This window comes from Peromyscus maniculatus, chromosome 16 (assembly GCF_049852395.1).
Source record: "Peromyscus maniculatus bairdii isolate BWxNUB_F1_BW_parent chromosome 16, HU_Pman_BW_mat_3.1, whole genome shotgun sequence".
In the NCBI taxonomy this organism is placed as follows: Eukaryota; Metazoa; Chordata; class Mammalia; order Rodentia; family Cricetidae; genus Peromyscus; species Peromyscus maniculatus.
Genome location: NC_134867.1, coordinates 36,253,390 through 36,279,796, shown reverse-complemented (window position 1 = coordinate 36,279,796; position 26,407 = coordinate 36,253,390). Strand labels below are relative to the sequence as shown.

Sequence of the window (26,407 nt, the reverse complement as noted above, 5' to 3'; positions counted from 1 at the left end):
GCTTTGTTGTGAAAACTTGGTAGGGCTCCTGGAGACAGAACTCACCCTGACAAAAGGATGAGACCCCTTCACTCCCTGCAGAATTTTCTCTCTCAAGAGGATCTGCACCACACTTTTGTCTATTCACCCACCACAGGCAGTGTTGTTCCTGAAGGGTTGGCTCCAGCATCAGGCTCTGCTCCTAAAAGCTCTTGTTTCCTTTGCCTTTCTCTCCAATTCAGAGGGCTAAAGACTGTTCTGTGACCTAATTCTCAAGGCGTTCCTGATGAATCAGTTTTTTTTTTCTTTCTCTTGTGGTGAGATCCTTGCAAACCGTCATACATTTTGAACAGACACCTCAGTGGGAGATTCTTTTTAAAATATTTTGAGTCAGGTGTGGTGGTGCACACCTTTGATCACAGCACTTGGGAGGTAGAGGCAGGTGGATCTCCCTGAGTTCCAGGCCAGCCAAAGCTTGCTACATGGTGACACCTGCTTTAAAAAAAAAAAAAAGTAAATATTTTGAACGTTAGTGGGTCTCAGAAGGACTCTTCGGTAACTCATTCTGGTTGCAACTTTTACCTCAGAGTGCCCATTCACAAACTGTTACGTAACAACTACTTGCAATGCTTGTACTGTTTTCCACCTGCTGCTGACTCTCAGGACCTCTCAGAAGGAGCGGTCAGGGCTATAGCAGGTACTTGCCATTTTTCTTCTCTCCTTGCAAACTATATAGGTCCCTACCCACTTAGCCAGGGAAACCCCACAGGAGGCCAACACTAGTCTGACTGAACTGGCACTTAACTGTGTGACTGAAAGTCAAGTGGTCACATGGAGATGGCTTAATAACTTCAAAATTGTCAAGCTAGGGACTCTTTGTGCTACTTAGACAGGTCGACATTCTACGATGTAGGAGTTCCAAAAAGTCCTGTGTTAAAATCCAGTTCCTCAGGATGTGATGTTGCTCTCTTCAGAAGCAGGGTTTAAGATGTCATTAGTTCAGAGGAGGTCATACTGGAATGGAGTAGGAACATCTACTATCTGACAAAAAGGAGAAATTTGGACACACACATGCTTACCACACACGCTTGGGAAGAAGACAGTCATGTCCATGCCAAGGAGAGACAGGAGCATGTCCCTCCTCATGACCTTGAGTAGAGGTCAACCTTGCTACCAGGAGACAATACATCTGTGTTCTTCACACTGCTCAGTTTGTGGTATGTGGTTACCCAGGTGGCAGTCCTAGGTAACATCCACATGATCCCTTACTTGTTCCTCACATGTTATGTGAGAGAAAAGGCCTTTTGTTCTCTCAGCATAATGTGAGGGTGCAATGTTTACTTTCTTCCTTTCTTCCTTTCTTTCTCTCTCCCTCCCTTCCTTCCTTCTTTCCTTCTTTCTTTCTTTCTTTCTTTCTTTCTTTCTTTCTTTCTTTCTTTCTTTCTTTCTTTCTCTCTCTCTCTCTCTCTCTCTCTCTCTCTCTCTCTCTCTCTCTCTCTCTCTTTCTTTCTTTCTTTCTTTCTTTCTTTCTTTCTTTCTTTCTTGTTTTTGTAGACAGAGTCTCACTATGTAGCTCTGGCTTCACTGGAACTCACTATGTAGACCAGCCTGGTCTTGAACTCTCTGAGATATACCCTACCCCTGCCTACTGAGTGCTGGGATTAAAGGTGTGTGCCACTATACTTGGTTTGACAATGTTTTCTTTACCTTTACCCCCAAACAACAACTTAAAGACAATTGTATTTGAGATTCAAGAAAACCCCAGGGCAGGCAAACTGTAAATCTCAGAAGCTGCCCAGAGGAAAAAGAGTCAGAGCTAGGCTGTTTGAGTTAGGCTTGGAGGTTGGCCAAAATTTGAGCAAGCAGCCTTGGCTCTGGCCAGCATCTGAAAGAAAGAGCAGAACGAAGAAGAAGGAAAACAAGGAAGCAAGCAAGAAAGAAAGAAAGAAAGAAGAAAAGAAAGTAAGGAAGGAAAGAAGAAAGAAAGGGAGAGAGAGAGAGAGAGAGAGAGAGAGAGAGAGAGAGAGAGAGAGAGAGAGAGAGGAGAAAGCCACACCTTTTTGAGTCAGAAAGACAGGCTTAGTGAACAGAACTTCCAGATGCCTTTGGAGTAACTGCCCTAGGGTACAGGCACTCAGCACTTTATTTCTTGAAGGGACGGTTATTCTTTCTGTCTCTTTAGCTTGGCTTAAAGTGAATCCGCCTTCCTGAGGGGTGGTCCTTTGGCTAGGTGAAGGATTAGGTCCTTTGGCTAGGTGAAGTTAATCCAACACACCAAGTTGGATTAACTCTTAGGTCCTGGGTTGCTTGGAATGTTAGGTATCCACCCCGTCACAGGAATAGCTCTCCCTAACTGGCTTCCACAGAGCTCTGATCAAAGCTACTGTGATACCCCCCTCTGAAGGGCTAATTCTAAAGCTATTTTGGAGACAGGCTGAAATTGAGAGATGGATATAAGCCACGTTTACCCTGCAAATTTAGATACAGTTCCAAAGCTTTTCACCAAAAGGGACTAACCACAGGGACTGGAGCTCCAGTCCCAGCCACCCTCACGTGTGACTTCCAGGCACTGGGTGGGGCTCGCTTAGAAGAAGATAAGTAACCACAGTTCCCTTCCGGCATTCCTGACTACAGAACCAAGGACATTTCTGGAACTGTTGCTTTCGGGGACAAAGTTTTCTTACAGTTAACCTTTTAAGTTTATTTTGAAGATTCCAAGGTCTGGGAAACACGTGACCCGTGCTTTCTTTACATAAACAGCAAGCCACGCTTTGGTTTTTCAGCAGTCTTTGGACTTCAGCATGAGTGCGTCTCGGTGGCTGGCTTGTGCCGCGTTTTCTGTCTTCTGTGTCTTAAAAATCAGCTCTCTGGACACTTTTGTTGCAGCTGTTTACGAGCATGCCGTGATCCTGCCTAGCAACACCCTCTTACCCGTGTCTCCCAGTGAGGCACTGGCATTAATGAATCAGAATCTGGATCTTCTGGAAGGAGCGATCGTATCAGCAGCAAAGCAGGTATGGGCGCCCATCTCTCCAGAGTGCCAAGCCCTGAGAAGAATGGGGGCGGGGGAGTGCATGGGAGGGGTTGGGGGTGGTTCTCAGGGACCGGGTTGTTGTCAGAGTCGGTTACGCTTACAATATTGGCATAGCAAGACGCTTTGTTTTATTAGATTCTTTTCACCTCAAAATTATTAAATGTACTACTACATACCCCTAACAAAGGGAGGGAGCAAAGTTGGAAAATAACATTTTGCTTATTTTTAAGCAGGACTTTGAGGAACTGGCCATATATTGAACATTTTTTGTTTTCATTTTCTGCTAAACATGGAGGGTAAAGTATAACCAGGATTGGGACCAGTTGCTATTCTTCTTTATTTTATGTGTATGAGTGTTTTGCTTGTGCGTACCTGTGTTTACCAGGTGTATACCTGGTCCCCACAGAGGGTCGAAGAAGGCATTGGATCTTCTGGAACTCGAGTTCCAGGCAGTTTTGAGCAGCCATGTGGGTGCTGGGACTTGAACCTGGGTCCTCTGGAAGAGCAGCCAGTGTTCTTAGCCTAGAACCATCTCTCTAGCCACGCCCCCTCCAGTTGCTATTTTAGACTATACCAGCTTCAGGAAGTATATCTTGGTACTCTGCTTTCTAGGGTTCAGATAAGTTTACAATCTGACAAGATCTGGCCTGTGCAGAGTGCATGGCCACAGACTTGAAGCTTATAGTCTGAAACAATTAAACCAGTTACAAACCTTGTACACTAAGTAACATAGTCATCCATTCATTTTAATTCACTATCAAAGTGTCTGTCAATGTCACTGAGTTGGATGAAATGTGACCTTTAAAGCAAACTTTATACAATGTAAATGTGGTTTAGCCGGACAGGTTTAAGTAAGATACTCATAGGTCAGTTCTAGACCAGGGACATGTGAAGTAACGACAACAGTAATAAATAGAAACCTGCCAGTGTGGTGGGTTGTCGTGGCACACGCTTTTAGTCCCAGTGCCCCAAACGCAGAGAAAGTAGATCCCTGCGAGTCTCAGGCCAACCAGGGCTACATACACAGTGAGAGCCAATCTCCAACTAACATTTTTATATATATTAAAATTTACAAGGTTATTACGTGTTGGATATTGTATTTCACCCTTAGTCCAACTGTTTCTTTAAAGGTCACAGCAACCTTTAAGGTGACTCTCCAATCCACCTTAGCTGAGAGATTACTCTAGGCCAGGGATAGCCTAGCTGACCTGTGTATGAGGTTCTCCCTCCCAAGGAGCGGGAATCATATTTGTGGGTGTTGCGGAGGAGAATCTCGAGGCAAAAACAGGGATTGGGTTATGAATCAATCCAGATTCAGCCAGGCACAACTGACCAAAATTTAAAGAGGGCTTGACTTGGGGGGGGAGGGGTGGGAAGAAATAGGTTTATAATTAATGGGAGCAGGGTGTTACAGGGCTGTGAATGGCTTTGACAGCTGTTAGTGACCATTAAAAAAAAGTCACCAATGTGACAATGGCGGGTGTAGAAAATTAAAGTGCTTGGGAAAATCAGATGCATACTTGTAATCTGAGTATTATTGGGAGGTGGAGGCAGGAGGCTCGGGAGGTTAAGGTTATTCTAAACTATACAGTGAGTTTGAGGGCCAGGCTGGGCTACATGAGATCCCACCTCAAAACAAAACAAACAAACAAACAAGCTTGGAAAAAGCAAAATAGAGAAAACAGAAGAATAAGATAAAAAGTGCCCAAATAGTTTAGTTATTTGACTCTCTCTCTCTCTCTCTCTGTCTCTCTCTGTCTCTCTCTCTCTCTCTCTCTCTGTCTCTCTCTCTCTGTCTCTCTCTCTCTCTCTCTCTCTCTCTCTCTCTCTCTCTCTCTCTCTCTCTCTCTCTCTCTCTCTGAGATGGCATCTCTCTATGTAGTTCTGGCTGTGCTAGAACTCTCTATGTAGTATATAGGCTGGCCTCCACTCATTGAGTTCCTCTACCACGCCCAGCTTGCTACTCCATTTCCTGTTCTCACAGCAGCCCACCTCTGATTGTTTGCCTGTTTGAGAAATATTTTTATTATTTATTTATTTATTTATTTATTTATTTATTTATTTATTTATTTATTTTCATTCATTCATTCATTTATTTATTTGTTTTTTGAGACAGGGTTACTCTGTGTAGCTTTGGAGCCTGTCCTGGAACTCACTCTGTAGACCAGGCTGGCCTTGAACTCACAGAGATCCGCCTGCCTCTGCCTCCCAAGTGCTGGGATTAAAGGCTTGTGCCACCACCGCCCAGCGAGAAATATTTTAACTCTCCGTTTCTAACAGGGTGCACACATTATTGTGACTCCAGAAGACGGTATATATGGTATGCGTTTCACCAGGGATACTATCTACCCGTACTTGGAGGATATCCCAGACCCTCAAGTGAACTGGATCCCCTGTGATAATGCAAACAGGTGAAGAAAACAGTCCACGGAAGGGAGCGGGTTGGGGGAGATCTAGGGGGGAGTTGTAGGGAGGGGGAGGGTAGATATGATCAGATTTTACTATATACATATAAGAAATTCTTAAGCCAGGCAGCGGTGGCACACACCTTTAATCCCAACACTCGGGAGGCAGAGCCAGGCAGATCTCTGTGAGCTCGAGGCCAGCCTGGGCTACAGAGTGAGTTTCAGGACAGGCACCAAAACTACACAGAGAAACCCTGTCTCAAAAAACCAAACCAAATCAAACAAAACAAAACAAAAAAAAAAGAAATTCTCAATACACACACAAAAAATGAAAAATTCAACTATGAACCTTTACTTGCTTTACCTGGAAAGGGGTTGTTGAAAACATGGAACAAGTCCTGTGTAGTCAGATTGCTGCTGCTGTCTGTCACAAAATAGCTGAGACAACCAACTTCAAAGGAGACCCAGTTTCAGGGGTTTTAATCGATGGTCACGTGGCCCAGTTTCTTTAGGCCTATGGTAACATCATGCATCATGGTGGCAAGGCGTGGCAGAGCACTTAAATCACTCCAGGGTAGTCAGAAAGAAAAAAAAAAAGAGGAAGGGGCCAGGGTTCTAATACCTATTCATCAATATACCCCAATGACACACCTTCCTTCTCTTAGTTTTAACCTCTTAAAAGTTTCACCATCTTTAAGTACTCCCTTGGACTGGGGACCACGCCTTCAACATGGACCCACCATCAGCCAAGTTTGGTTTAATTTTCATCTCCTGTGAATATATTTATCAGGAAAATGAACATAAGTTATGAGATCACCAATCAATGCTCTAACATTTATTTCTATTTCCTAGTACCAAAGGGAATCACATCCAGTCTGGGGGGGATGGTAGCTGATAACTTGCTTAAGGTCTTAGAGGCAGTTAGCAGGAGGAACACGACCCAAGATATTAGCATGCCCACGTTTGCCTTTCCTCTTCAGAATCAGCTATTTTTCTCATTGCTCCAGCAAAATACCCAGTAAGGAGCAATTTCAGGAAGGAAGGAGTGACTTATTCTGGATTGCAGTCCGAGTGGGTACAGTCTATTATGGTAGGAGAAGACCCCATGGTAAGGAGGGTGAGGCTGTGGCCACACTGCACCTGCAGCCAGGAAGCAGAGAGTGATGAATGGCCTATTCAGCTAATTTTCTTCTTCCTCTTCCTCCTCCTCCCCTCCTCCTCCTCCTCTTCTTCTCCTCCTCCTCTTCCTCCTCCTCCTTCCTCCTCCTCCTCTTTCTCCTCCTCCTTCTTCCTCCTCTTTCTCCTCCTCCTTCCTCCTCCTCTTCTCCTCCTCCTTCCTCCTCCTCTTCTCCTCCTCCTTCCTCCTCCTCTTCTCCTCCTCTTTCTCCTCCTCCTTTTTCTTCCTCCTCCTCCTCCTTCCTCCTTTTCTCCTCCTCCTCTTCTTTTTTTTTTGAGGCAGGGTCTCATTATATAACCTTTGCTGGTCTAGAGTATGCTATATACTCAGAGACCCACCTGCCACTGCCTCTTAAGTGTTGGGATTCAAAGTGAGGACCACCCCAGCTATCTGAGCTGTGCTTCTTGGAGGTATCATATTGATGGGGCTCCTAGTATTTAATTTAAATTGCTGGTCTATGTCTTTCAGAGAGTTTAGATCATCGCCATTCAGAATTATTATTCAAAGATACGAATTCATTACTGTCTTCTTTTTCTTTTTGTTTCTTTTGAGACAGGGTTTCTCTGCATAGATTTGCTCCTTTCCTGGATCTCGCTCTGTAGACCAGGCTGGCCTCAAACTCATAAAGATCCACCTGGCTCTGCCTCCCAAATGCTCAGATTAAAGGTGTGCGCTACCATTGCCCGGCTTACTGTCTTATTTTTCTTGTTAAAATTTTTGATACTTTCCACTTTTCCTAATCCTCCTTTGCTTATATACTTTCCTAATCTTCCTTTGCTTATATACTAGTGTGGTTTATTCTTCACTGTAAATCCATACGTATGCTTATTTTGCTTCAGTGTGTAAAATTCCTTCAAACGTCTTCTTTAGGGCTGCCTTAATAGCTATGACTTCCTTTCAGCTTGGTTATCATGGCAAGGTTTTCTTTCTCTTTCAAGTATGAAGCTACAGCTTTGCTAGATATAGTACTCAGGGTTGACAGCTAATTTTCTTTCAAAACTTAAAGTTCATTGCTCCATGCTTTTTTGGTGTGTGTGTGTGTGTGTGTGTGTGTGTTTAATTTTTAGAAATCTACCATTATTCTGATAGATTTGTCTTTACACATGACTTGCTACTTCTCTACGGCTTTCCAAGTGTTTTCTTTGTTCCCTATATTTAGTATGCTAACTATACTATTACATAGGGAAGCTCTCTTCTTGTCTTCTATGTTTGGCATATACATTTGGGTGGCCATCTCTTTCCCTAGCTTTAGGAACTTTCCCTGCTATGATTTGAAAAAAAAGATGTATTTATTTTATGTGTGTGAATGTTGCCTTCATGTATATATGTGTACATGCCTGTCAGCTGCCTGGGAAGGTCAGAAGAAGCACAGGGTGGCCTAGAATTGGAGTTATGAATGGTTGTGAGCTACCATGCAGGTGCTAGGAACTGAACCCAGGTCCTTTACATGCAACATGTAGTGCTCTTAACCACTTAGCCATCTCTCTAGCTCCTCAGTTATGATTTTATAAACATACTGTTACTGCCCTTAACTTGTAGTTCTCCTCCTTCTGTGCCCATGCATAAATTTGGCTTTTTAATGGTGTCCCTTAGATATTGTGTGTTCTGTTTGTGTTTTCTTCTTACTTTTGATTTGTTCATCTGGGTGTCTTAAGTCATCCTCCTGTCTTCAAGCCTTGATATTCTTCCACTTGATTCAATCTGCTGCTAGGGCTTCTGTATCCTCCTCTTTTATATCTTGTAGTGTCTTCTTTATTTCATTTAGCTATTCATACTCTCTATCTTCTGATCAGGAGTCTATGTCCTCTCAAATTCTGTTCTCTGATGTCATTTAGGAGTCTGTTGCTTTAATTCTGTCCAACATCCTTATAATCAAGCCCTTATATTCATTGTCTGGTCTTTCTCGTTGGAGGCCATTTCTGTGGGGTTGGTGATTTTCAGGAGTCATGTTCCTTGGCTTTTCATGCATCCTGTATTTTCCATTTGGCATCTGTGCAACTGGGATTAAGTTGTTGGATTAAAAATCAAAAAACAAAACAAAATATAAATACAAACTCTCCCTTATTATTTCAAGTGAAGTGTTTGTAGAATCCAAGAGTGACTGATTGTAATAGGGTTGAGGTGCTAGACCTCCCCTCTGGGCCTGGGGTTAGGGTGTATGGTTTCTTTTTTTCTTCCTTCCTTCCTTCCTTCCTTCCTTCCTTCCTTCCTTCCTTCCTTCCTTCCTTCCTTCCTTCCTTCTTTTCCAGAGCTGGGGACCGAACCCAGGGCCTTGTGCTTGCTAGTCAAGCACACTAGCACTGAGCTAAATCCCCAACCCCTCTTCCTTCTTTCTTTCTTTCTCTCCCTCCCTCCCCTCTCTGTCTCTCACCCTCCATTCTCTCTGTCTCTCTCTGTCTCTGTCTCCATCTCTGTCTCTCTCTCTGTCTCTGTCTCTCTCTCTCTCTGTCTCTCTCTCAATACTGTTTTGGTTTTTCAAGACAGGATTTTTCTGTGTAGGCCTGGCTGTCTTGTAACTTTCTCTGTAAACCAGCCTAGCCTCAAACTCAAGAGATAAGCCTGCCTCTGCCTCCTAAGTACTGGGATCAAGGACCTGTGCTCTCACTGCCCAGTGGGTGTGGGGTTCAATGCCTAAACCTTCAGCCTCTATGCTCAGGGCACCAGGCACATTTCCCAACACTACTCCAAGAGCAGATTATCAACCCTAAAAACAACCTCAACTGAAGGCAAGGCCTGCTTTGAAATTGGAATTTTTTTCTCTTATCTGAGCTCAGGGTACCTGCAATCACCATCATCTAGGTGTGCCTACCCTACTGAATTTCAGTTCATACGATTCTCTTCTCCAGATACCATCTCTCAGTGGAGAACTGGGTTTTGGAGTTTGGAGACGTGTATTTTCTACTTTTCCAATCAATTGGCTGATTGTAGATTTTCTCTCAGGTCTGCTGTCTCCTTGCTACACCCATAATTTGTTGAGTCTCAGACAGTGGGTATTAATTTCTCAGTTTCTGCTTTCACAGTTTGTTGGTGTATCATCAAAATTTTTGGCTTTTGCTTCTGATCATCTTATTTTCCCTCTGTTTATCAGAGTAGGGGATAGAGAGGGTTTTCCTTTCTTTCTTTCTTTTTTTTCTAGCCAGGGTTTCTCTGTGTAGCTTGCGCCTTTCCTGGAACTTTGGAGACCAGGCTGGCCTCGAACTCGCAGAGATCTGCCTGCCTCTGCCTCCCAAGTGCTGGGATTAAAGGTGTGCACCACCACCACCGCCCAGCTTAGAGAGAGGGTTTTCATTCACTACTTTTGGTCAGTGTTTTAGGGTACAGTCTTACTTTCTTGATACATCTAACATTCTTTAAGGTCTCACTGTGTACCTCTGGCTGGTCTGGAACTTGTTGGAACTTCTAATAGGCTGTCCTCAAACTCCCAGAGATCTGTCTGCCTCTGCCTCTGAGTGCTGGGGTTAAAGGCGTGCGCCGCCGCCGCCGCCGCCGCCGCCGCCGCCGCCGCCGCCGCCGCCGCCGCCGCCGCCGCCACCACCACCCATCTCATGTACTATCTTTTGCCCCTTGTCTGTAGTGGTTTCTCCAGTCCCGCCTGGCCCCTGCAGTCCTCTTGGCCCCGAGGTACTGCAGCCACTTATAAAATAACCACTCATAGGCTTAATATTATTTACATGCGGCCTATGGCAGGCTTCTTGCTAGCTAGCTCTCATAGTTTAACTCAACCCACAATTACTAGTCTATGTATAGCCACATGTTCTGTGGCTTTACCTGTGTCTCATTACATGTTGCTCCTAGGATGGCAGTCTGGCATCTTTTCCACTCTGCCTTTCTCTTTCCTGTCTCTCCCTTTGGATTTCCCGCCTGCCTCTAAGCTGCCTTGCCATAGGTCAAAGCAGCTTATTTATTAACCAATGGGAACAACATATGTTCACAGCATACAAAAAGATATTCCCCTGGCCCCCAGCACTTGTCCTCTCATATTTCTCAACTTTTTGTTTGTTTGTTTTTGAGATTGGGTAGCCCTGGCTCTGGAGCTTATTATACAGACCAGGCTGGCTTTGAACCCAGTGAGATCTGACTGCCTCTGCCTCCCTAGTGCTGGAATCTATCTATCTATCTATCTATCTATCTATCTATCTATCTATCTATCTATCTATCTATCTATCTATCTATCTATCTATCTATCTATCTATCTATCTATCTATCTATCTATCTATCTATCTATCATCTATCTGAGACAGGGTTTCTCTGTGTAGCCTGGCTGTCTGGATCCCACTCTGTAGAATGGCCGCGAACTCTGCCTCCAGGTGCTGGGATTATAGTCATGCACCACCTCTGGGCCAGTCAACCTTTTTTTTTTTTTAAAGACAGAATTTCCCGAGTTCTGAAGTAGCTCTGAGTTTAATATGTGGCTGAGAATGACCTTGAGCTTCTGTCTCCTACCGTGACTGTTCTAGCGCAGGAATCATAGGAATCATAGGACTTACAGTGTATGTCACCATATCCAGTGTATTCAGTGCTGGGGATAGAATCCTGTAATTCAATCATACTAGGCAAGCACTCTACCAATTGAGACACATCCCTAACTCTCATCTCTCTGTCTCAGTCTGTCGCTCTCCCTGTCTTCCTCTCTGTCTGTCTGTCTGTCTCTCTTTATCTCTCTTTCTCAAAGCAAATTGAAACTTTTCAGACTTATGGGGACAAGAGAGTGCAGCTTGCCCCCCCTCTGCCATTTTCAGGAACAATATTTCTCTACTTGCTCTCAAATTTGTAATAACTACTGTAACTGCTGATTAAAGACATATCACCACACCTAGTGCCATTTTCTTACATTTGCTGTTTCTTTGTTGTCATATGTTTCTTTGTTGGTGGTTAAATATTTCAATCTTAAGATTCTTATTTCCCCCAAGGTTTGCTGTATCTCCTCTTCAAAATGGGGGGGGGGAGGTGCTCTCTCATACCCTGGTAGTCAATTCTACCAGCAAGAGCAGGTTTTTAAATAATGGAGCATGCGTACAAAAATTACTCTCTCTTTGTCTGTATCTCCATGTTCAGAAGCAGGTGTTCAGACAAGGACCTTGATATTTAGTGTCCAGAGTCCTTGTTGCCCAAGCTGTCTGCAAACTGTACCAAGAGAGGACAGCTTCCTGCTGCAAGGCTAGGGTCGGGAGATGGATGGCCACTGCTAATTAGAAACGAATTGATGACATTAACTACCATTTACCTTCTGGGCCTTTGAACGTGTTGACTATAGAATTCCAAAAAGTTGGGACAGACTCTGTCTAGGTAGGGAGTCAGACTCCAGAGTGTTCTCTGTTCTGCTATCTTTCCAGCATTCTTCTGGTTCTAAGTTTTGGTTCAGACATAGTGCTTCTTCTATTAGGCCTGGTTTCATCAATAGAATGTGGAAGGTTTTGCTTTATAATATCCAGAGTATGCTGCCGATATTTTAAAATGAATATACCACTGGGCGGTGGTGGCACACGCCTTTAATCCCAGCACTTGGGAGGCAGAGGCAGGCAGATCTCTGTGAGTTCAAGGTCAGCCTGGTCTACAGAGTGAATTCTAGGAAAGGCGCAAAACTACACAGAGAAACCCTGTCTCAAAAAAAAAAAAAAAGAAAAAAATGAATATATCACTGCATGTATAATTATAGATTTGATACATATTATGATTCAAAAGTATGCCTGGACTCTTAACCCCAGAATAGTTTTCTACTGCTAAATTCCCACTGTTGGTGTCCTTTGAGGTCTCTTATTTTAATCCTATTTCCCCCCACCCATTAGTTGGAATCATTGTATATACCAAGCCTTAGATTTTTGTTAAAAACTAACCCAGATTTTTAAAAAAATTCTCTTCCAATGGACATATACCAGATTTGGCTACACCCCGGTACAGGAAAGACTCAGCTGCTTGGCCAAGAACAATTCGATCTATGTCGTGGCCAACATGGGAGACAAGAAGCCGTGCAACACTAGTGACCCTCAGTGTCCTCCTGATGGCCGTTTCCAGTACAACACCAATGTGGTGTTCGATTCCCTGGGCAAACTGGTTGCGCGATACCATAAGGTAATATTAATTAATTGGTTAATTAAGGGACTATGGAATAAAAGTGAGGAGAACAATTATTATTTACAACAATAAACCACCTTTAGAGGGTGAGTTCAGAAAGTAGTATTTAGATGTAAACAGTTCCTACAAGGAGACCCAAGGCATTCCCAGTGCATTCAGCAAACCAGGAGTGTATCATTTGGGGTAGGTGAGTGTAGTTTTTTTTTTTTTTCACTTTTTGGTGTCCCACCACCCAGCTCTCAAATAAATACACAGAGACTTATTCTTACTTATGAATGTCCGGCCTTAGCTTGGCTTGTTTCTAGCCAGCTTTTCTAACTTAAATTATCCCCCCCTTTTGTTTTGTCTCTGGGATTTTTACCTTTCTTTACATATCTTTCTTTCCTTCTTACTCTGTGGCTTGCTGTGTGGCTATGTGGCTGACCCCTGGCATCCTCCTCTTCTTTTCCTTTTCCTGCTTCTAGCTCTCTTCTCTATTGAGCCTAATTTCTTCTCCTATTTATTCTCTCTGCCTGCCAGCCCCGCCTAGCCTTTCCCTGCCCAGCTATTGGCTGTTCAGCTCTTTATCAGACCAATCAGGTATCTTAGACAGGCAAAGTAACACAGCTTCACAGAGTTAAACAAATGCATCATAAAAGAATGAAATGCATCTTTGCATCATTAAGCAAATATTCCACAGCATAAACAAATGTAACACATCTTAAACTAATGTTTCACAACAGGTGAGACTCACCTGGAGCTACCTTCATTGAGCTATACTCTGTCATCTTTTGGGTTTTGACTTTAAAAACTCTCCTGAGGTAATGAGTCAAAAATGAATTAAAAGGGCCTTATGGGACAGATTTAGCTCTGAGGAAGGAGTGAAGTTCCTTGCACATAGTGAGGTGTTTTGTCAATGGTTGTCTGTTTCACTGTTACTTTTTAAGATTGAAAACCATCTGTACAGACAAGTGCACCCATATACAACATCTGTACTGTGAAGGGAGTTGCTGGCTCCATTTTATTGGAGTGGCTCTGATTTTCTAAGGCACCAGTCTTCCATAGAGACTGTGGTCACAGATGAAATGTGCACTGTTGAATGAGCACATTTTACGTCTAGAGTAACGTCCTGGGAAGCTTCCTAGAATTTTTTTGCTCTGCATTGTTTGTTTATTACAGCAAAACCTTTTCATGGGTGAAGAACAATTCAATGCACCTGTGGAACCCGAGTTTGTGACTTTCAACACCCCGTTCGGAAAGTTTGGCATCTTCACATGCTTCGACATACTCTTTCATGATCCTGCCATCACCCTGGTGACAGAGTACCAGGTGGACACTATACTGTTCCCAACCGCCTGGATGGATGTTCTGCCGCATCTGGCAGCCATTGAATTCCACTCAGCTTGGGCTATGGGAATGGGGGTCAATTTCCTTGCAGCCAATATACATCATCCCTCAAAGAGAATGACAGGTAGGTAATATGTGGTCTTTAAATTTTAGTTAGAAAGAGCATTTAAAAAAATAGTTTGTACATCTTTTATTTTTCAACTCCTATTTTTTAAAGCTAATGTAGTCTATCTTTTTTTAATAGAAAGTACCTTTTAAAGATTTATTTATTCATTGTATATGTAGGTATTTGCTATATCCATGCAGCAGCTGTGTGCATTACCCTTGGAGGCCATCAGATCCCCTGGAACTAGAGTTACAAACAGTTGTGTGCCACCATATGGGTTCTGGGAATTGAACCCTGGTCCTGTGGAAGGGCAGCCAGTGCCCTAACCAGTGAGCAATCTCTCCAGCCTAACTCCTAATTTTGAATATTAAGTTGGTGATATGCTGTCCATTCAATTTTTATTGAAATGTAGCTGGGTATGGTGGTACACAGCTGTAATCTGGGGAGACTAAGGCTGGAAAATCCTGAGTTCACAGCTAGCATGGACTACATAGAGAGACCCCCATCTTAAGACAAACAAAAACAACAACAAAAACCCCAAAGGAAATAAAATTATAAACACCAAAATAAAACATACCTCCAGCCGGGCAGTGGTGGCACCTGCCTTTAATCACAGCAGTTGGGAGGCAGAGGCAGGAGGATCTCTGTGAGTTTGAGGCCAGCCTGGGCTACAGAGCAGGTTCCAGGACAGCTAGAGCTATGCAGAGACCCTGTCTTGAAAAACAAAACAAAACCAACCAACCAAACAAAAAAAAACCCAAAACAACAACAACAACAAAAAACATACCTCCATTTGGTATATTTATTTAATATTAATTATCTTGAATATTTATTTAATATTATTCAACTTGAATTTATTTAATATTCTTCAATGTGCACCTTTTCTTCTTTTCAAAATTCAGTTTATGTGAACGTCTTCTTTTTAAATGTCCTTACTGTCATGCTCCACGTGTGGATTTCCTTTTGTCTTTGTCCCCGGTCAGCCTATATTACAGAAATTAGTGAAATATATTGCTTAGAGGGGGTAGAATGATGAATCTTCGATAGAAGTGGCAAACACAAAATCTCTTTATTTTCCTGTTTCCAACTTTATTTGCAGGAAGTGGCATCTATGCACCGGACTCTCCAAGGGCCTTTCACTATGACAGGAAAACCCAGGAGGGGAAACTCCTTCTCTCACAGCTGGATTCCCATCCACGTCACTCTGTGGTGAACTGGACTTCTTACGCCAGCAGTATAGAAGCACCCTCAACAGGAAACCAGGAATTTCAGAGCATTGCTTTCTTTGATGAGTTTACCTTTGTGGAGCTCAAAGGAATCACAGGAAATTACACCGTCTGCCAGAATGATCTCTGCTGTCACCTGAGCTACCAGATGTCTGAGAAGCGAGCTGATGAAGTTTATGCCCTTGGGGCATTTGATGGGTTGCACACCGTGGAAGGGCAGTATTATCTGCAGGTAATGTCAGTTTCAGAAAAGTCTCTAGAGCAAATGCACACAGCTGGGAAAAACTGGATGTCAGATAATCAATGGGAGATTGTTTTTAGTATGGTATAATACATCTCGCTTCAGGAAAAAAATACATCTCACTTCAGGAAATATTTTAGTTAGGGTTTCTATTACTGGGATGAAACACCATTATCAAAAGCAAGTTGAGAAGTGTCTTGGTCACTGCTCTATTGTTGTGAAGACACTCCATGACCAAGGCAACTCTTATGAAAGAAAGCATTTAATTGGGTCTTGCATATAGTTTCAGAGGTTTAGCCCATTATCATCATGGCTGGGAGAGTTTCGGCAGGAGTTCAGTCATGGTGCTGGAGAAGTAGCTAAGAGTTCTACATCCAGATCTGCAGGCAGCAGGAAGAGAGAGACACTGGACCTAGTTTGGGTTCTTGAAACCTCAAAGCCCTCCCTCAGTGACACACTTCCTCCAAAAATGCTCCATCTCCTAATCCTTTCAAATAGTGTCATTCCCCGGTGATCAAGCATTCAAATCCGTGGGCCTCTGGGGGCCGTTCTTATTCAAACCACCGCAAGGAGGAAGTTTATTTTGCTTATACTTCCACGTCAGTGTTCATAATCTAAAGAAGTCCAGGTTGGAGCCTGGAGAGAGGAGCTGATGCAGAGGTGGCGGGAAGTGGCAACATTAATTTTAAAATCATTCAAATTACAGATAAAGGATAATGTAATACTTTGGATATATATCCTGCATGGACAAGTTTAGCATTTTCTGTGTGCTCATCCATGCCTGTCTTTCTTTATAAAGAACTTAACACCAAGTATGCACTCAGTGATTAGTATAGATGGAGTTGCCCCTAAGATTGTTTCCAGAGTGGTTTACTGTAGCTAGAGTTTTCCTGCCTTGCCCACAGTCAGGACAAATCTTTGTCACCCGCCAGTCCCACAGCAGCTCAGACTCAACCAAGTAAACACAGAGACTTATATTGCTTACAAACTGTAAGCAATTATGGCCATGGCAGGCTTCTCGATAACTGTTCTTATAGCTTAAATTAATCCATTTCCATAAATCTATACCTTGCCATGTGGCTCATGGCTTACTGGCATCTTCACATGCTGCTTGTCATGGTGGCGGCTGGCAGGTCTCCCTCACTTAGCCTTTCACTTCCCAGAATTCTCTTCTCTCCTTGTCCTGCCTACTTCCTGTCTGGCCACTGGCCAATCAGTGTTTTATTTATTGACCAATCAGAGCAATTTGACATACAGACTATCCTACAGCAGTTTACTGTTGAGATGTAGGTATCTCCCAGTCCTTAGCAGGAAGGAAGGATGCAGGAATCTCCCAGTTCTTAACAGGAAGGATGCAGGCATCTCCCAGCCCTTAGCAGGGAGGATGCAGGCATCTCCCCGTCTTTAGCAGAAAGGGTTCAGGTATCTCACAGGCCTTAGCAGGAAGGGTGCAGGTATCTCCCAGCCCTTAGTAGGAAGGGTGCAGACATCTCCCAGTCCTTAGCAGGAAGGATGCAGGTATCTCCCTGTCCTTAACAGGAAGGATGCAGGCATCTCCCAGCCCTTACAGCATACTCAGATACAGTCTGTGCTTTGATTCCTTGGTCTGGCTTTCAGCCTATCTCACTCAAAGTATTGCAATGCTCTCCTAATAGGGCTACTTGTTGACAGTTTCTGCTCTATCTAATCTATTCCTTATACGAGTACAAAATAAATTACAGTGCTTTTTCTGATTATATGATCTCCTTGCTGAAAATTCCTCACTAAACTAGTAATTGACAAATCAAATACTTGAATATCAGAGACCCAGAAAGTCTTATTATATGGTCCCTGTAGCCTCTTCTTACACATGCTCCAGGATTCTGTATATTGAGATGCTTCTAGCATTTACCCCAAATTTCCAGCATCTAAAGGATCTCTACACGTTTTTAAAATTTTATTCCTTTATTGATGGTGTCTCCCACCTGCTCACCTTTCATAGCACTTTTCAGTTGTTATCTTTGCCATAAAGGATGCTTGCCACATCTGCGGGACCTCTGCCACTTCTCAGCTAGGTTATTAACCTCATTTATACGTTCCAGAACATCCTCTGTTTGACTTTATCAAAGTCACAACATGCTATATTATTTACACACTTGAGACTGACAGTCCCGGAATGCTAGAACTGTGCCTACTGGGTGACATTTTGCTTACTGTGTAAACCCTGCAGCCACACCTGTTCATCTCCACAAACATTTGAGTACTAAGTATGTACTAGATGCATAATAGTGTTGATGATGTAAAAGTGAGTGTCAACCATCCACTTGAGAAATACAGTGCCTAGTGGAGTAGAAAGTCATGTGAGTACATAGCTCCTCAGGGGCTGACATGTGATAGAGCATAGTGTATCCATTTGGCTGCAAGAGTTTCAAGTTCCTGAACTTAATCTAATTTGCAGATCCAGGGAAATTTCTAGAGCTGCTGCTTGTGAGAAGAATGGGAGTATGGAGGTATCCTTCATAGACCTAAATATCTACGGTCGATACCTTTGCAGTGCATTACAGGAAGCATTGAGGACTAATATAATTAAGTACATTGGTTGTTGAGCAGTAAGCCAGATGACTCTGATGAGGAAGAAATATTTTACCAGCTAAAGATGCAGAAGCAGTTTTCTAGAACAGGGCATTTCAACTGACTTTCTTTTCATCTTCCTTCCTTCTTCCTTCCCTTTCTCCCTCCCTCCCCCTTCTCTTTCTTTCTTTCCCTTCCTTTTATTATTGTTATAAAAATGGGTTCCTATTATGTGTCCCTGACTATGTAGTTCAGATTAGTTGCGAACACTTCATTCTGCCTCAGTCTCCAGAGAGCTAAGATTACAGGGGTATGTCACCATATCTAACCTATCTGATGACTTCAATTTGTACAAAAGTAGAAAGCTTTAAATTACATGAACGAACACAGCTTTAAGATATAATTAACAAGTGAACATATCATGGCATACATCATGGCACTCTGATACATAGCTACATTGTAGGGTGACTAGATGAAGCTAATTACATATTCATCTTGACCCTGACATCTCCGTTTTCATTTCTCATCTAGATTTGTACTCTGCTAAAATGTAAAACCACCAATTTACGCACTTGTGGTAGTTCAGTGGACACGGCTTCCACCAGGTTTGAAATGTTCTCCCTCAGTGGCACTTTTGGAACCCAGTATGTCTTCCCCGAGGTGTTGCTGAGTGAAGTCAAGCTTGCTCCTGGGGAATTTCAGGTAACAATCTTTGATTGATGTTGCCAATTAATTTAGGAGAAGAGGAGGCATTTTGACATCAAATCTTAACCCAAATTCTTCCAAATATAAATATCCCCATTTGAAAAGGGTAACATTGTCTTGGAGGATCAGGAAAGACTCTGAGCAGACTGTATTTATTACATGAAGATTAATATAATCTGCATGTCCTTTTTACCCCTAAAAAGAAAGAAAGAAACTCACTGAGGGCACTCTATGGAGGAGGCTGGGCTGTTCAAGGTCTGTTGAGTAAGAAGAAGATTCAATGATAGTTGACAGGACCCATCTCAATAGAGAAGCCCCTTAGGATCTCGGGTTAGTGATGGCCTGGGGCTTTGATGCCCAGGAAGATTACTGGAAAAAAGGAGGGAGGGAAAAGCTAAAAGAGAGAATTCAACAGTGGTTGTTCGTAAGCCTCCAAAGTCCAGAACTAACGGCTTGCTTCATAACCCAGTACGTCCTCCGAGCCACGTTCTTCCCTGATTGTGCAGGGTCTCACTTGCAGCCCCCTCTCCTTCAGGGAGTGACTGCAGGGGTGGGGGTGCACTGTGGGAGGCCAGGGGCTGTGGGGAGCCCGTGACTATAAGAGACGCAGTCCAAACCCCACCTTGGCCCACTGCTTCTATTTGCCATGTCTTCATGGGTCTGGAAGGGCGGGACTAGAAACGACTACCTGCTGTTTTACATGCTAACTCATGGCATGCTTCCTCAGACAAGTACATTGTCAGGAATCAATTTTACACATCAAGTAATAAGTGAGCTGGTGTCAGTTCACACTTCAAATTTTCTTACACCCTGCAACGTTTTAAATATTTGAAGAACAAAATCGGGCTGTCATTCTAAGCTATTTCTTTTATTTATTAAAAGGCCTGTGGGATTTTTGTAGCTTCAATAGATCTTGTCTACTTTCCCGTGTTTTGATCAGGTGTCAAGTGATGGGCGTTTGTTTAGCCTGAAGCCGACATCTGGACCTGTGTTGACAGTCACTCTGTTTGGGAGGTTGTACGGGAAGGACTGGACTTCGAATGCTTCCTCAGACCTCATAACACACTCGCTGATGATAATAATGCTGATTGTAACACCTATTATACATTACTTATGTTAATAGAATCTTTACGTTTTCTATTTTGTTTGCAATAATTTAAAATTGGTGGATGAAGAAAAGATCTGTTTGCCAACGATGGCCTCTGGTGTAAGTAAATAAAGTGCCTTTTTCTTTAGAGAGGTATGTGCACCCCAGATACATTTCAGGGAAATTAATAGAACTTTGGACATTGGTCTGTCTTGGAACTCAGCTGTTGAATCAGGTGAGTCACATGTGTTTTATTCAGAAGACATAAAAATTACAGTTAAAAGGCATGTCAAAATATCAAAACATATATTTACAAGAGGTTTGAATCTATTATCACCTCATTATGACAGACACCTTATTCAGTTAAGCTTAAGATTTCCAGTGAGTTTGTTCATTTGTGCTGTTAAGTATTTATCTAAACAATACATTTCCATTCTCTTATCGGCCAAATCCTGTCCCTTTAATTGCAATTATTATTATTATTTTTTCATATTTCGAGATAGGGTTTCTCTGTGTAGCCTTGACTGTCCTGGAACTCACTCTGTAGCCCAGGCTGGCCTCAGACTCACAGAGATCCACTTGCTTCTGTCTCCCAAGTGCTGGGATTAAAGTGTGTGACACTACTGCCCTGCAGTCCCTTTAATTCTTAAATTCAAGTCTCAATTCCCATGACCTCAGAGTGTGACTATTTGAGGAAATGGCATACTTAAAAGAGGTAGCAGGAAGTCATTAGCTAGGACTTTAATCCAATATGGTTAATGTCCTTGGAAGAGATTTAGGACAATGACAAACATGGCGTGAAGTCTGTGGAAACACAGAAAAAGATGCCCATCTACAACAAGGAAAGGGGCCACAGGAGAAAGCGAACCTGTTGACGTGTTGAACTTTCAGGCCCCCAGAATCATGGGACAATATTTCTCTTTAAGTGCTCCAGTCTTTGGCTCTCCATTACAGAAGTTCAAACAAACAAGAACAAGCCCAACAAAGTTCTCTCCTTGGCCCCATTTTCAAATCTAAAGGTTTGAACAAAATGGTTTACTTAGTAAGAGTGTCAAGAGAGGCCCTCTTCCCAAGACTCCAACAGACTCCCAGAGAAGGTGATTCATGCATTGACGGTATAGCCAGCAGATCATTGAACAGCTTCTAGAACTAGGAAACCAGAAAGTCCCATTTTTGAAAATACATTTAATATAACACTAAATGTTTTCTTTTTTAACAGCAAAATATTTAGATATTATACCACTTAGTAAGCAAAGGGCAACTTTTAAATAAAAAAAAAATCTCTGAGTGGAGGATGACCCATACAGCACTATTGTATTATCAGTATTTTCTAGTACAAAGTGTGCTTTTGAAAAAGAGAGCAGGAACTCATAGCAGTGATCCAGTATGGTGTTGCTGTGTGTGTGTGTGTGTGTGTGTGTGTGTGTGTGTGTGTGTGTGTGTGTGAGAGAGAGAGAGAGAGAGAGAGAGAGAGAGAGAGAGAGAGAGAGAGAATGTGTACAATACGCAAGAGAATATAAGTGTGTGCCTGCTCTTGTGTTTGAGTATGGGTATATGTGTGTAGAGGTCATAGGACAACTTTGGGTTGTCATCCTTACCTTACCTTCCACCTTGTTTGAGACAGTGTTATGCTGGTAATTCATTGTTGGTATGCAAGGCTGGCTAGCCACCAAACCTCTAGAGACTCTCCTGTCTCTACCCCCATCTAGCCAGAGGAGAACTGGTATTACTGTACACATGATACAGTGTCTGGATTTTATGTGGATTCTGGAATTCTGAATATAGGTCATCAGGCTTGCAAAGCAGGTGCTTTATCCTCTGAGCCATCTCCCCTGCTGAAAGATACTGATTTCTTGCTCAATGGTGACTAATGCCATGTCACAACTACATCTTTACCTTTGTAAGAGAGACAAGTTACATTCCTCATCATTAGTTTCATAGCTAGGGTGTGAGAGAAGGCAGACGAAAGGCTAAGGAGAAAGTACATGATTAATAGTGACATATGCATATGCCCTGGAATAAAGATCAAAGTGAGTTGAGCATGTCTGTTGATGTGTCACAGAGAACAAAATCTCGAGATACTGAGAAAAAAAATCTGAACATGAAGAACAGAAAGGTCTCGGATCTGAAAGATAAGTTTACAACAATAAATGAACAATCAATGATCAAAAGAGTGAACAGAGTGAGCGTGTGTGGGTGCGCTCGGGTGTGTGTGTCCAGTGCACATGTGTATGCTTAAGTGCAGGTCAGAGATCACTAAGTGTCATCTTCATTCTCCACCTTGTTTTTTGAGACAAGCTATCCTTTAGCAAGCAGCTTGCTGACTCGGTTAGCCTGGCTAGATAGCAAGCCTTGGGGTTTTGCCTGTCTGCCTCTTCAGCAGTTGGGATTATGGGCATGCACCACCATGCCTGGCTGTTCATGTGAGTGTAGTGTATCTGAGCTCAGGTTCTCATACTTAAGCAGCAAGCTGTTCACTGACAGAGCCATCTCCCCAACTGTAAGAGTGCATTCTTTTCATTTTGTTTTGAAGTTGCTCTTTCTGGTGAAAGGACCGCAGAGATAGCAAACACTCTTATCATCTAGAGCAGCCATTTAGACATCAATATGTTCTGCAAACTTTGACACCCTGCCAAAGCAAAGAGGGTCCACCTGTCACTATGGTGGTAATTTATGTGATAAATAGTTAATGTTCTGGCAAGTGCATTGTAGACATGTTAATTGGATAAACTTTAAACAGAATTGTGGAAATATTAGTATCACCAATTATGGTGTTAATTTAATGAAATTTGTGGTAAACCAGCTGACTTCATTCTATATATAGTAAAGTTTTATCTTGTTTTACCAAAACAATTAAATGAGGGTTTATTTGCTGTTACAATGTGAGTGAAAATAAATCAAAGAGCCTGCTGTTATGTGTACTCAGTGCTAGGAAAGTAGATATTGTAAAGATTAATTATAAAAACATTGTAGTAAGAAAATAAAATCTGATAGCCGGGAATTAGCTTCCCAAGCATACATGTAACTTAACAGAAAGATGTAAAAATTGCCTTCAGAGATTGCAACTAATATATACAATACTATTAGTGATGAGGATAATTTTAAGTATTTGGAAATGCTTGAAAACTCTAATTGCCATTTTTATCTCATCTGCCATTAACTTCTCCTTAAGAAGACTTTCTTACTCAAACACAGAAACCCCTACCTGGACAATGGGAAGAGAGGGAGAGACCTTGGAACACTCAGTCCTAAAAGGGGATGTCGCCATCAAATCCCTCCTCTAGGGGCTCAAGGAACTCTGAGGAAGGAGACTAAGGGTTTGTAAGAGCCAGAGGGCATGGCAGACAACAACAAGAAGCAAGGCCTTCGAAACACAGCAGGACCAACATTCATGAGCTCACAGAGACTGCAGCAGCATGCAAAGGGCCTGCAGAGGTCTGTACCCGATGGGATCACAGTGCTGAGGGGAAGTGAGCACAATTCCCCTTCCCTAACCCGGAAGCTATCTCAAATTGACAATTACTTGCAAAGGAAAAATTTCTTCTCTCCAAGGGAGTCCAAACCACACTTAAGGGCAGGTGCCAAGCCCAGCAGTAGATGGCCAACAAAATGAGAACTCAGTGGTATTTTTGGAGGGGTTTTATCTCATGATGCTTTGTCTGGACATTTTTTTTTCTCTTATATGTATTATGGTTTCTGACTTGGTGCTTTTATGGGATTTCTGTTTGTGCTTGTGTGGGAGGGTGGAGGGATTCTCCTACTCACCTACCCATAGATGGCCGTGGAGTCAAGTTCTTGTGAATGCAGTAATATTTGTTTCTTTATTCAGGTGTTTAGAGGATTCGGGAGAGAAAGCTATAGAAAAGGTTGAATCTTTTCTTTGATATTTTTCTTCCAAATTCTAGATGGTGGCTAGGAGCTGGAAATTGGAAATCAGACAAGCCCAGAACAAAATTCCGTTACTGATTCTGTAATAATTTATCAGAGTCTTGGTTCTTTGCTTTGGAAATAAATGGTGAAATTATTTAAAGTTTTGGGAAAACACCTGGGACTTCGTGTGCTTGGCTCAGGAGTGAGTAGAGGGTCAACAAAAGTACTTCATGTTTGAGGCCAGCCTGGGCTACCAAGTGAGTTCCAGGAAAGGCGTTAAGCTACACAGAGAGAAACCCTGTCTCGAAAAACCAAAACCAAAAAAAAAAAAAAAAAAAAAGTACTTCATGGTTCTCTTCTCTGTGTCTCCAGTTTCCCACAATTCCTCCTCCTCTCCTTGCTTGTCCCCTCCCTCTTCCTGCTCCTTCTCTGCATCGTTGATGGCTGCAGCTGCCCAGGCTGTTGCTGCCACAGGCAGCCTTCAGGAGTCTCTAAGACGCAAGGAAAAAATGCGGATGGCAGACTGTGGGAAACTCACCCTCCTTGGTATTTTCTTTCGACCTTTTCCATCCTACAGAGGAAAAAACAATGCAAAATGGCTGGCTCTGCTCCCACCAGGTCACTTCATTTTGGGCTTTTGGAGTCAAGAAACCCAACTTAAAACCCCGGGCTTCCGAAATCTGTGGAAGGCTGCCCTCTGCAGGTCGGTATGAACTGAATAACTGTATTAGAGTCTGCTAGGGTAAATCCACCTTCCAGCTGAATGTGGAAGTTCATGTCCGCAATTCCAGAATCCAGGAAGTGGAGGGAGGAAGAAGGTTTCAGGTTTATCCTTGGCTAATGAATTCAAGGCCAGCCTGGGCTATATGAGACACTGTCTCAAGCAGACACACAAATAAACAACAAAATGACAACAAGAAGAGATGAATGGCCAAGGTGCAGCTTCTTTTTTTTTTTTGTTTTTTTTTTTTTTTTTTTTTTTTTTGTTTTGAGGCAGTCTTACTATGCAACCCAGGCCAGCTTTGAACTCAACATCCTCCTGCCTTCAGCATCTCAAGTGCTGGGGTAACAGGTGTACACTACCACACACAGCCTCAAGGTGTAATTTCTTTGGGATGGTGCAGAAAGAGGCAACATATCGTCTAAAATAAACAGGCAAGCAGAGTGCCACGTTAAGACATTTCTTCTTCTTCTTGAGACAGGGGTTCTCTGTGTAATAGCTCTGGCTGTCTTGGAACTCGTTTTGACAACTCAGCTGGCCTCGAACTTACAGACACCCACCTGCCTCTGCCTCCTGAGTGCTCAGATTAAAGGTGCGTGCCACACTGCCCGACTGTTCTTCTTTTTAAAGTTATTTAGTTTTATGTATTTGTTTTGCCTGCATGTATGTATGTGTATTGCATGCATGCTTGGTGTCTGCGGAGGCCAGAAGCCCCTGGAATTGGAATTGCAGATGATTGTGAGCTGCCAGGAAGATACTGGGAACCAAAATGCTGGTCTTCTGCAAGAGCAGTACATGCTCTTAATTGCTGGACCATCTCTCTGACATGCTACTCTATTTATGGTGGCCAAAGAATTGACAGACAACACTCTAAAGCCCCACCCTGGAATGTTCATGGAAAGTCTCTGACTCAGTAGCATCATGATGACTTTAGTCAGCTAATCTATTTCCTGAAAGGAGTCTTAGGAGATTTATAAGATCTGCCAACATTTGGTACATCTCTGGGGCTCTGAATTGAATACACACACACACACACACACACACACACACACACACACACACACACACTATCTTCACGTGTTCTAGCCTCCATGTTGTTATTAATATCCCATAGATATAGATATTACTAAGTCATTAACAAATTCCAGGAGCTGTGTTAGGCTCTGTACATATAAAGATTACACACATGCTAGGATATTTAGACATAAATGCTCTAGATATGCAATTAGATATAATTGCTTATAATGTAATATTTTGGCTCCAGTTGAGGAAGCCACATAAAATATCTAAAAAGTGAATGGACTCGAGGGCTCCATGTATTTTTCAAGGTTAGGCCCAAATGCAAAGAGCATGGCTGCCAGGTTCTATACCTAAATATTCTAGTAATCAAAATGGTTAGTTATGTAGAACTGCATGATAGCTCAATCTTTAAGGAAGTATACAGTTTATTATGATTGGTCAAGAAGCAGATAGACTGCATCATTGCCTTAAGTAGCAGGTCTGTTTCTTTTAGTCTATAACCCAAGTCAAAAAGCCCATTTCTTTCTAGCCTCTCCACTGGGGACTGAGCTATTTCCACTGAACTCACCAGGGATGACTGATACCTACCTGGATGGTTCTAGTCATTTCTACAAGTGGGAGAGATAAAATGACAACACAAACGTGCAATTTAGAGCTAGTTTGCCTTTGATTCCTGGACTTCTACTTGATGATGAAGTCAATTCCTAAGTTGCTGTGAGCGCCAGTCTCATAAAATGTGAATAATGCCTCCAGAACCTCAAGACTGGCATAAAGATAAAGGTGACTCTACAATAGATAAGTTTTGGCACACACTAGGCAAACCCATAAACAATTTTACTGCTATGCTAACTGAATACTATTTCTAGAAAGCAATAGTTTCATGATATA

General features: G+C 42.6%; 1 protein-coding gene across 1 annotated transcript; it reads left to right on the top strand.

Annotated features, from left to right (window-relative positions):
- Positions 1–1,878: 1,878 nt before the first annotated feature.
- LOC102904155 (pantetheinase) lies at positions 1,879–21,402 on the top strand. Its single transcript, XM_006986681.4, has 7 exons — positions 1,879–2,993; positions 5,294–5,424; positions 12,472–12,664; positions 13,826–14,117; positions 15,199–15,557; positions 18,648–18,818; positions 19,762–21,402. The coding sequence occupies exons 1-7, from the start codon at positions 2,781–2,783 to the stop codon at positions 19,939–19,941; spliced, it is 1,539 nt and encodes a 512-aa protein (XP_006986743.1). The 5' UTR covers positions 1,879–2,780; the 3' UTR covers positions 19,942–21,402.
- The last annotated feature ends 5,005 nt before the right edge of the window (positions 21,403–26,407 follow it).

What these genes read in the sequence shown, in the direction of transcription:
- LOC102904155 (XM_006986681.4), top strand. Translation starts at nt 2,781, where the DNA reads ATGAGTGCGTCTCGGTGGCTGGCTTGTGCCGCGTTTTCTGTCTTCTGT. An exon ending in TCGTATCAGCAGCAAAGCAG is followed by an intron (nt 2,994 to 5,293) that starts GTATGGGCGCCC and finishes CGTTTCTAACAG; the next exon opens with GGTGCACACATTATTGTGAC. An exon ending in TTGCTCCTGGGGAATTTCAG is followed by an intron (nt 18,819 to 19,761) that starts GTAACAATCTTT and finishes TGTTTTGATCAG; the next exon opens with GTGTCAAGTGATGGGCGTTT.